Below are 11,433 nucleotides of genomic sequence, written 5' to 3'. Positions count from 1 at the left end.
TTACTATGTTTTTAAACCTTTTTTTGTTAAAAAGTTTAACCTTTTTTTTAAAAAAATGTCTTGAAAGCTTTTTTAAAAAAATGTTTTAAAAGATTTTTTAAATGTATTTTAAAGTATGTTTTTATGATGTTTTAAAGTGTTTTTAGTGCTTTTGTTTGCTGCCCTGGGCTCCTGCTGGGAGGAAGGGCAGGATATAAATCAAATAAATAAACAGCTCTATTCTTAGGTGTTCATTTAATATCGCCCACCCATCTAAATGTGGAAAGAAACAACAAAATTACACTTGCAAATTAAAATATTTAACAGTGACCATTTTATTTTTGATTTCTCATTTTACAAAAACCATGTATAAAAATGAGCAACAGTTCCATAATTCCTTACCAGTTTTGTCACACAAAACTGCATTAAGTATAAATGAAATACACTGGTCAGCTTTGCTCCTACGTTATTCACACTCAAGCTGTTTCCAGGTCTGGAATGCACTAGATCTTCCGGAAAGTCACACTTTTTATTTTTAAATAAGCGCTTTTTTCTTGGTCAATACTTTCTCCCTTAATACAATATGGAACATACCCATATTGGAATACAGATCAAGATCTTCTAGGTCCTAGTACCTGAACACTGATGATTAAATTTCTGCATCTTACAATGGAACTATACATTAGATTTGCTATGAGGCTAACACCAAAACTGGCGTCCTCATTTTATGTACCTCCCTCTTCCCTCTAAGATGTAGGATCACTTGTCCTGTGTCCCAATATCATGCCAAATTTCCATGCCAACAGCAGGCAATGATGTGATGAAGGCAGGGAAACACATGATATAAAGGACAGAGTCAAGAGACTACAAGCTACAGGGAGAGGAGGGAACAAGACAGAGATGTTATTTTTGGCAGCAGTCCCATTTCCAGTGTAATGTGTAATTCTGCTCTAACACCAGTATAACACCACATTTTGTTTGGTTATCCAGAGGCAACCACTATGCTGAATTCTGAAAAATATTGCCCTAGCCACTTTCTTTGCGGCTCACCACATAAAGGATTGCAAGGAAAGATTGTGTGAGATACTTACGAAAACTAATACAGTAATGAGCAACCAGGCTTCCAACAGATCCTTGCTGGCTGCTGTAACATTCAGGATTTGACTAGAAAATGCAACGTTCAGTTTGTTATTTGTAAGCTGCCCCACTCTCAACACAATTTGCATGAAATGCTGCCTGACCAACTAAAGAATTTAAAACAGTGACCTCAATCCTCACCATCTGCACAGGTCTGGCAAAAAAAAAAAAGGAAGGAAGGCTGTATCTTGTCATGATTTTCTGAAAATGCAAGTCATCCTATGCAAACACTTGTACATGTGTCACTGAAATGGTTTGTGAGTACCAAATACTCTTTTTAGAAATAAAATTGCACTTATATAATTATCAAACATTTAACAAAAGTCTGACGTGTATATTATGCCACAGATATGAAAAAGCAAGAAGGCAAGCTGAGAGATAGAAAGAGAGCTGCTACCCACAGGGCAGTGATGGCATTTGGTTGTTTTGGTCTTTGTACCAGCATTTCCCACGCCCATGGCAGAAGGGCACTTTTTGCTGGACTTAAACTGTTTTCCTGGCAGTTAAGACACGAACAATTGAACCTACACCTCCAGCAGCAAGAGCCTGTAAACAGAAGACAAGGAACAGGAAGTTAAAGCACACATCAAAGACAAATACTCCCAGGCATTTTAATACTCCCAGGCATTTTAAAATGTATTTTAAATTGTATTTTATAGTGTATTTTATCAGTATTTTCATTATTGTTGTATTTTGACGTTGTTGGTTCTTTGTTATTGTTTGTTTTGATCTTTGATTTTGTTATACTTATTGTATTTATATATTGTGCTTGTTTTATCTCTTATGTACACCGCCCAGAGAGCCTTTTTGGCTTAGGGCGGTATATAAATTAAATAAAATAAATAAATAAATATAATTAGGTGGACATCTACCAGCATGTTTCATGTAGCCATCATAAAGAGGCTCAAGAAATCAGAAACATCAGGACTCTGAACTAGGAACATGGTATCCATCATACTAGAGGGGTGCTCTACAAAGCACACCAACTTGAATAAAGACACAAGTAACTCACAAAATCATGTTCTCCTTGTTTCTTTTCTCAACTAAATCTCCTGCTTTATTATATATTAAATTACTTCTGTTCATTGGGCAAAATACCACAAGTTCTGATGACAACAGACAGTATGTCTATGGCATACAACATGCTCAACTGTGAAATTAATGATTTGTTATTTTGCTTTGCTGAGGATCTCATGACATAGAAGTGCATCTTACTTTTCTCAAAGTAATGACACGTCTAGCCAAATTATCACTACAATCCACAGTAGTACAAAAATTGTGTTTCTACTGAGTGTGTAAGAACATACAAAAAGTCGTGATATGCATACATCTCACTTCATCTCTCATTCCTTTGATTACTGAACAACTGATGACTGGAAGCTGAATATGTGACCAACTCCACTGAAAACTTTTCAAGCTTGAGATGCAGTTATCAGGTATACCCTTGGGAAAATTCAATGGTGTCCTCCTCCAGCAGAACAGATACCCATGCCTTTAAAAGAGGATTAGACAAAATCATGGAGAATAAGCCTATCAATGGCTACTAGCCATGATGGCTGTGCTCTAACTCCATAGTCGGAGATGGTATGCTTCCAAATACCAGTTGCTGGAAACTGCAAGAGGAGAGAGTGCTTTTGTGCTCAGGTACTGCTCGCGGGCTTCCCATGAGCAACCGGTTGGCTACTGTGAAAATAGGATGTTGGACTAGATGGGCCACTGGCCTGATCCAGCAGGCCATTCTTATGTTTACTGGCAGAATAGATTCCCCTTCCCCCTGCAGCTCCTGATACATCCCCAAGGGTTGGGGAACCTTCTGAAGCAGAGCTGGAGGTGCGTGGAAGGCTGCAGCAAGGAGGGAAGGAGAGGAAGGGGGAATCCTGTCTTACAAGCATTCTTCTACTCATGTGATGTTGAATGTTGCCCTCTATCTGTAGTCTCAAGATCTTAAAGGGCTTACTCACACATAGAAGTTATCACTTGATCTTGCAATCATCACATGATAAATAAGCACGTTTGAATCATCTCTAAGGTATACAATTAAGATAAAAGAATGCATGCCGTAAGGAATAGCATTGTCATGGGCAATTCCTATCCTCCACAACTTTATTTTCCTCTCATTGCAAAAAGCACAATTAAGTTTCAGAAAATCACTACATCAGTCAGTGAGTTCAACTGTGTACTGTTTGGAAATGAATACTGTTTGCTACTTTTACATTTAGTGTGTGCTCATTCCATTGTATTTCTTCAAGTATTGTTTTTCCAACTCATCCAACGTTTTACTTATGTTCCCCAACCTACAAGACACTTCTTTACTAAGATAAAGGGTGCCAATCTAAATAACTTTCAGGTGTGCTATATCATTTGAATAAATGTGACTCTCAATTCTTCCTCCCCTCTTGCATATGCTTTATGGAGAAGTCCAAAGGGAGGAATAGCCCAACTCAGAGATCCCAAGAAAGGAATTTAGAATATGCAACCATCAGACTCAAGGGAACAGTCCCAAGCTAACATACCTTTTCATGCCACTGTAGTAAGACTGCACTGCTGTTGTCAGATGGGCTCTCAAAACCCTTGTAGATGTATTTCATTAAGAGATCAACCCCATTCTTATCCAAAGACTGTACTGCCTTTTCAATATCATTGGCTTTGAAAGAGATGAGAACCTTCAGGACAATGCTTTCTGCACGATCCTAGTGAAAAATTGAAAGTGGCACAGAGAAGGAATCATGAACATTGTAAGTGCAATTCATTATGGAGATTCATACGTGCATACTTCCATTAGGTGTGAAATGGTGAAAGATTAACTAGTCCACAGATGGCAATTTTCAAAATAGGCAAGATCAAATAAAGGTTTAATGCCATTTCATATCCTGTTCCCGGCACTCTTGTTCATTATAATCAGGGCTGTGGAGTCAGAGTAGTGAGCAATTTTGGGTGGTGTCGGAAGAAATGTACCGACTCCGACTCCTTCATAAATGGCAAATGTATATTAACTAGTAACAATAAATTTACTGTAGTAAAATGGTAGCAGAAGGCATTTCATCACCACCACGTGAATCTAGAGCTTGGAAAAGTTACTTTTTTGAACTACAACTCCCATGAACCCAATCCCTGGGGCTGATGGGAGTTGTAGTTTAAAAAAGTAACTTTTCCAAGCTCTGGATTCACGTGGTGGTGATGAAATGCCTTGTGCTACCATTTTACTACAGTAGATTTGTTATTACTAGTTAATATACATTTGCCATTTATGAAGGAGTCGGACAGTAGAAAAATAGAGGAGTCGGAGTCGAAGGTCTAGCGTACCGACTCCACAGCCCTGATTATAATTATATTTATTTATTACATTTACTTATTTTTTGTCTCAAAGCAACTTACATTTTTTTAAAAAACCCAATACCAAAATTTAAATTACATCAAAAGATAGAACATTAATTGACAGTGCTCATCCTGCAGTAACATAAGGAGGACACATCCTACCCCACTCAACTAAAAGATGAACCAGAGCATCTGAAAAGATGAGTAAGTCTGGGGGAATAAAAAGCATCTTCACCTGGCACATAAAGGTTGATAGTGATGGTGCTACCACTGAAAAGGCCCGATCTTGTGTTGTCACCCTCTGCATCTCCCTTGGAGGGGGCACATAAAGAAGGGTGTCTGATATCAAATGCACAGTCCCAGTAGGTTTATTTGGGGAGAGGTGGTTCCTTTTCTCCTTTTTTTGCCAGACCAGTATGCAAGGTTGAAGCTGTACTTTTCTCACTTTACATTTTTGTTTTGCTTTGGCAAAAACAGTTGGACAACTTCAAATTAGAATGGCCTGTTTTGGACATAAGCAGACCAGTAAACTATGGTGCACTCCTCCAAACTTGCCAACCCCAGCAGAGTTATAAAAGGAGAAACTTTCACTGACGTTTTCAATTAACCACAGTTTAGCATTACGTCCAAACCTGAAATCATGGTTCCTCTTAATTATGGTATAGGGAAACAAAGCATCTTTCCAATTCATGATTTGAACATATTTTTCCCATCCTAAATCCTAGTTAAGGCTACCTACAGTTTGCTTGGATTTGTACATAACAATAAACTGTAGTTAGTTAAGAATGGAAGCAAAAGCTTTCAATCTCCTCTGCATAGCTGCACTGGAGAAGGAGAGGGGAGCTGATAAGCCCAAGGAATGTTCATATAACGCTAAGGCCACATTCACACCATATATTTATTCCACTTTAAACAGTCATGGCTTCCCCTAAAGAAACCTGGGAAGTGTAATTTGTGAAGGGTGCTGAGGATTTTAGAAGACCCCTGTTCCCCTCATAGAGTGACAAGTCTCAGAGTCCTCTAGGAAGACTGACTGATTATTAAATCACTTTGGCAATTGTAGTTCTGTGAGGGGAATTAAAAATGGAAATGGACTGCCTTCAAGTCAATTCCGACTTATGGCGACCCTATGAACAGGGCTTTCACGGTAAGCAGTGTTCAGAGGGTTTACCATTGCCTTTCTCTGAGGATGAGAGGCAGTGACTGGCGTAAGGTCACCCAGTGAGCTTCATGGCTGTGTGGGGATTTGAACCCTGGTCTCCCAGGTCGTAGTCCAACACCTTAACCACTACAGCACCCCACCCCTAACAACTCTTAGCACCCTTCACAAACTACCCTTGCCCGGATTCTTTGGGAGAGGCCATGATTGCTTAAAGTAGAATAGCAAAATAAATGTGACCTAAACCACAGTTTAGCATTAATTATGAGTAGGATAAAAATGTGAAACCATCTCCCATGCCTTGCTTAAAAAGCAATAGGAATGCAAAGGATTTCTACTTTTATACCACAAATTTCTCTTTTGACTTCTAAAAGGAACTTAAAATATCATAGTAGGCTGCACAATGTTTGACCCACTGAATGCAGAGAAGGGCTTGGCAAACATATTTTTCTTGGCCTGTTAAGCAGTACAAAAAGCAGGAGGATCTTTAAATAATCTATTAAGACATAATAGCGAGCTGTGTTCAATGTCATGGTTACAGCTTGTGTAGATCTGCATTATAAGAGCATCTTGCACTCACTTATGCTTTGACTTACTGTCTACTATTCACAAAAATACGTCCCAATGACCACAGTAAGACTTACTTTCACTGAAAGCCTATGTTTGCAACGAAGCTGTTTGTCTAGGAAGCCTTCACTGAGCCATAACAGAAAAGGTAATCAGAAATAACATTTGCTAAATTAAATAAAAATTAGGAGCTAATTTGCAATAATAAAACCCATGTGCTTCCCTAACTATTTATCATGCAGATACCCTGCCTTATTGTACTTTACTGTGTCCCTATAGAATCAATTTTATTTAATGTGTCATTATTATTCGTTGCAAAGAAATTTTCAGACCTTTTGTTACACTGTGAAATGAGCATCTGCCCTAAACTGGTGGGGTTTTTTTTGTACTTTTCCAGTAAATCTCTAATTCCAGGAAAGCAACTGACATTTTATGGATATAATTAAAGCAAGAAATTCACTTGCAGAACTGTTAACATGATGCTGGCTATATCAGAAAGATCTAATTGCCACATATCACTATTAGCTTCCACAACTGGAAGTTAGAAAAAATATTTCAAATGGCCATAACATGAATATATGGTATAACGGCACTCAAGAGCATAAAAAATATTCTTGCTTTTAATACTTAAATGTGTGTTCATACATTTCATGGATTACTGAAACTGCTAGTTAAATGGAAGTGTTCTTAGAGATATTGTGACACAGCAATTCAACAGAATGTTTTTTAGATGTAGTTAAAACGTTCTGAAAAGTAGGAGCTTCAGTCATTATTATATCATAATATTTCTCTTGTTATCTCACCTTTACGGCTTGACTCTTGGTATCGATTGGGGGATTTTTCAGAGCTGCTTGTAATGCAGCCATCATGTTCCCTGTAAAGAGCAGTTAAGGACAATACAATTTTGACAAGCTTTGGAATTAATAAACTGGTAATATTTATGGAACACATTTCAAGAGTTCTTCAAAATGCTTCAGATACATTCACAGTAATCCTTACAGTAGTCCTGTATTGTATTATTATCTCATGCTGCTGGGGGCGGGAAGACGAGCAGTGAGGCTGAGAGAAGAGTAGCTTGTCTAAGACCATTTCACTTCATGAATTGATAGCTGACGTTAAATATATAGTGGAGACTTTCTGGCTCATACCTTATACTTTCCCACTATGCAGTATAGAGTTTAAAGCAGTGCCTTCAAGCAGGCATGATACTAAAAATATCAAACTACCATGCTCAGTTACACTCTCCCTGAAACAAACATACAAACAACAGCACAATACTTGGCTGTAAAAAAAAGCAGAACTTAAATGCCGGCTACCTTCAAGCACCAGACATCAGCACCATGATTTCAGTTCTTACACAAAGGCCTACTACAGGGAAGATGTGTAGCACACAAACTCAAAAATACGACCAATGAAGGTGTAAGTCAATCTGTTATTAAACATATGGAGCTTGCTGACGTTAAAGTACATTTTGCCCAGATACTTAGTATTGCCTTTACTCCTGGCACCTTAGCATACATCTAAAATTTATCAACACTTTCGTGGTTGATTTGAAAGAGCTATGTCTAATAAGCAAAAAAAAAAAGTTAACACGTCTCAAGAAATATAGGAAATTCAGTCAGCCTGTTGACAATGCAGAGCAATATTTTAATTTGCCGCAATTCAGTTTTGAAAAATGGGCGTTTCCCGTCTTGATTACTTCCTGAAGCCCGTTTAAACAGTCTCCTTGTAAGAATTTACAAGTCTCGTAAGAAATAGCCTGATTCTATGAAAGTTTGTCCAGAAATAAGTTGTACTGTGTTCAGTAAGCTTTATTCCCAAATGAGCATGCTTAAGATTGCAAAATGGAACCAACTACCAACTGTCACTGACTAGATGTAACTGTTTCCATAAAAGGAAAGTCCCTACAGAATTCATGTACTTCCTCTACTGCTTCAGTCTGGCAGGAGGAAGTTAGAAGGCTGTGCTGCTTTGCAGACTCCTCCCTTGGGCTTCAGTTAGATGCAACACTGTCAAATACATGCTTTAGGACTGTGCAAGCAACCTAGGAGAAAAGACACATAAATGTTGACGTACAAAGCTACTAGCATACTAATTCAAATGTAAAAATAACTTGCTCTAATCTTTTCTTCTTCAGATACTCCTGAATCTTATTATAAGAGAAGCTCTAATGAAGAGAGAAAATCTGCTCCATGTAAATTTAAATAAACACCAATCTAAATCAAAGATATCCACGGACTAAGGATTGTATCCAACCAAGTAATTCTCAGAGTAGACCCACTGAAATGAATGGACCTTAGCTGGTCATGCCCATTCATCTCTTTTTTTTTCCATTAATTTTTATTCAAATTTTTAAAGACAAAAAACAAAACAAAAATAATTAAACAATAAAATAAAATGTTGACTTCCGATTTATCGCAGATCAGTTATAAGTCTACAATATATAACAATCCTGTCTCCTAAATTATATTATAAAATCACTTTAAAAAAAACACACATTCATTTCAATGGTTCTGCTCTGTGTAGAACATTGGATACAATCAAAAACATTTTCAGCTGATTAACTGTCTTGGTTTTCACTGTTAAATTAATTAAATTGTACTACAGTATCTTGATATAGGCTATTTTTGACACGATTAAGAAACAAGATTCAACTATACAATGCAGACAACAATTCACTCCTTGGGAAATGGATGAAGTCATTTAAAAATGATTGGCTGAACAGATACATGCAGGCAGCTTGTTGTTGTTATGTGCTTTCAAGTCGATTACAACTTACCTCTATCAGTCATGAAACCATTTCACACAGAGCATTTCCTAATAAAAGTTTGAACAATTTTCCTCACTATTTGCCTGCAGTTAATAAAGTGTTTAAAAGATTAATGTTGTCAGGCCTAAATATATTAAACAAGAAACAGTTCTAGACCTACCTCTTGACTGACCACTTGTGAAAAGAGAGGGCAATGAACCTTAAGAAAGATGAAGGAAAGACAAGAGAGAGAAGGCATGTGTGTATGTAGGAGAGGAGGAGGATAAGACTTTGTGTATTACAGGTAGAGGCAACTGAAAGGCTCTGCTCGGCCAAAGCTATTAGTGCCTTATCGACTTGTTCTTGGATAAGTCATTTGCCACATTACTCCACAATTCTTTTTTTCTTCCACAGAATTGTTGCGAGGAATAGTAAGGGCTACAGGACAGCATATGCAGAGATCTTAAGTGCCTCAACTGTGGTAATGGGCCTGATATATGTCAGTTAAGTTCTTTGATTCCCATCTGCAAAGCATCTGTGTGGGCTGTGGGTGACATATATAGCAGTCACCCTTCACTGTGGGCCTTACTCCCCAGTAAACATGCATACGATTAAAAACCAAGATGCAATCCTGTGCAATTACATGGAATAAATCCCTCTGCAACCAGCAAGGCTTTTCATTCTAATAAAAATACTATAATCCTAAGCATGCAGGTTGCAACCCTAAAATTACAGTAATAAGTAATACTAAAGCAAACATGTATGTAGTAGGTTTGTCTTTCAGTCTAACCTATCTCAAGGGTAGTTCTGCGGATGGAAGGCGAAAAGATGCACACACCACCTTGAGCTCTTTGGAGAAAAGGTGGGATATAAATGTAATAATAAACAAACAAATGTTCAAATGGATTCATACATTATTTCGGTAATCTTTGCAACAGCCCTGTCAAGCAGACCACTATAAGATCCCACCCATACTACTGGTAGGGAGAGGTTTGCTGAGGCCGCGCGAGCCCACTGGGGGAGTTGGCAGCAGAAATAAGCCTCACTGAATTGCACCCCGTCTGGGGCTGTAGCAGAGCCCCAAAGCACTAAAGCTGTCAGTGCGGGGCGGGGGGGAGCACCGTTCAGGGCTACCGTAGTCCTGCCTCCTTCCACTGTCCACGGAAGAGATGGAGAATAGGAAGCGTGGGGAAGCAAAAGGCTTCCGCAGGCCGGGTGGTTCTCTTCCCTTCCTCCCGGCCCGACTGAGGCACAGCCTCACAAGAAAGGGGCTGGAAGCAAGAAATGGCTGGACCGGAAGCGGCAGAAAAGAGGCTAAGAAGCGCGCAGGGAGGGCGCTGCTGCTGCCTGTCACGGCGCCTAATTCTCCGCCCGGCTGCGTGGGCGAGAGGGCAAGCGCGGAGGAGGAAGCGCACTAGCTCATCCCCTCCATGGAAACGAAGAAAGGCACGCTCCCGTCTCCTTTTGTTCTCTCCCTACAAGGAAGCGAACGGAGCAGAAGGATATTGCCTTAGGCACGAGTCCACTTCGCCCTCGTCGGGGCCCACCTGGCCGTCGCCACCGTCCTCTTCGTCCACGAACTTGTTCTCGTCGTACTCGTCCACATCCACCCGACGGAAGCGCGCGGACGAGACCGTGTGCTTTGCCATCGCCGCGCCCCACCTGAGTTAGTCAGTCTGTTAAAGAAACGCGGCGGCAGCGGTAGCCGAGACCCCACCCTTCCAGGCGGCGGCCGGCCTCACGTAGGGAGGAAGCAGCACAGAGGAACAGCGGCGGCCGCCGAAGCCGGCACCACGCATGCGCTGCTGACGGGTGTTTGTTTTTTGTTTTTTTCCCCGCCCTCTTCTGCGCGGTCAACCAGGCCCCCGTTACGTATTTTGTCCACTCCCACGTTATATTTTTAAAAAAACACGAGAGATTTCCCCCCCGAGCTCTGCAAATACAGTAGTAGTACTAGGTTTTAATCTTCGTTTTTGGCCGCACCACCCAGACAAAGCTTTTGTTCTAATGCACATGCGTACAGCAGCCATTTCCCCTTCCCCATCACGTCATGAACGGGCTAGTAGTTTCCTGCACATGCGCAGGACTGCGGGGCTCTGGTGGGAGGTACGCTTTGGATGCCGTTAGTTGAAGATTGGCAACCACGTGATCTCCGACCAGTTCCTATAGAAACAGTTAAGCTGGTACCGACCTCCTATTCAGTGACAGCAAAAAAATTAGCTCTACTGGTGAGCAAGTACTTTGTTAGTCCGACCTCAGAGAAATGGCCACGGAGAGAGAAAAGAGTTCTTCTTGTTGTAGTGAAAATAGCCTGGTCCTAAATGGTAGCACGGAGTGAATCGGCAGAATGGGTAGAGGAGGCCTGACATGCCATAGTGGCTGTATACTATAGTCAGCATGTTAAATCGAAAATACCCCCATGCCATTCTGATGCTTCCCATAAGCTCAGTGCAAAACAAAACCTTACAAAACTTATAGACCTGAACTCAGAAACGCTTGCTGAACAACCCTGTAAATTTTCATGGCG

The 11,433-nt window shown here is 40.1% G+C and overlaps 1 protein-coding gene across 1 annotated transcript; it reads right to left on the bottom strand.

Annotated features, from left to right (window-relative positions):
- Window positions 1–296: 296 nt before the first annotated feature.
- Window positions 297–10,956, bottom strand: ARPC5 (actin related protein 2/3 complex subunit 5). Its single transcript, XM_061634061.1, has 4 exons — window positions 10,413–10,956; window positions 6,961–7,033; window positions 3,630–3,806; window positions 297–1,662 (listed from the first exon to the last, which is right to left on the bottom strand). Exons 1-4 carry the CDS (start codon window positions 10,553–10,555, stop codon window positions 1,600–1,602), a joined length of 456 nt encoding a protein of 151 aa, XP_061490045.1. The 5' UTR covers window positions 10,556–10,956; the 3' UTR covers window positions 297–1,599.
- Window positions 10,957–11,433: the final 477 nt, after the last annotated feature.

The sequence above is a fragment of the Rhineura floridana genome, chromosome 6, assembly GCF_030035675.1.
Source record: "Rhineura floridana isolate rRhiFlo1 chromosome 6, rRhiFlo1.hap2, whole genome shotgun sequence".
NCBI lineage: Eukaryota > Metazoa > Chordata > Lepidosauria > Squamata > Rhineuridae > Rhineura > Rhineura floridana.
The sequence above is the reverse complement of the archived record's forward strand: the minus strand, read 5'-3'. Positions and strand labels throughout refer to the sequence as shown.

Excerpts from the sequence above, each read along its gene's own strand:
- ARPC5 (XM_061634061.1), bottom strand. The coding sequence starts at position 10,555 with ATGGCAAAGCACACGGTCTCGTCCGCGCGCTTCCGTCGGGTGGATGTG. Across the intron at positions 3,807-6,960 it reads CCAAGAGTCAAGCCGTAAAG|GATCGTGCAGAAAGCATTGT; the intron begins GTGAGATAACAA and ends ATTTTTCACTAG. Across the intron at positions 1,663-3,629 it reads TACTACAGTGGCATGAAAAG|GCTCTTGCTGCTGGAGGTGT; the intron begins GTATGTTAGCTT and ends TTCTGTTTACAG.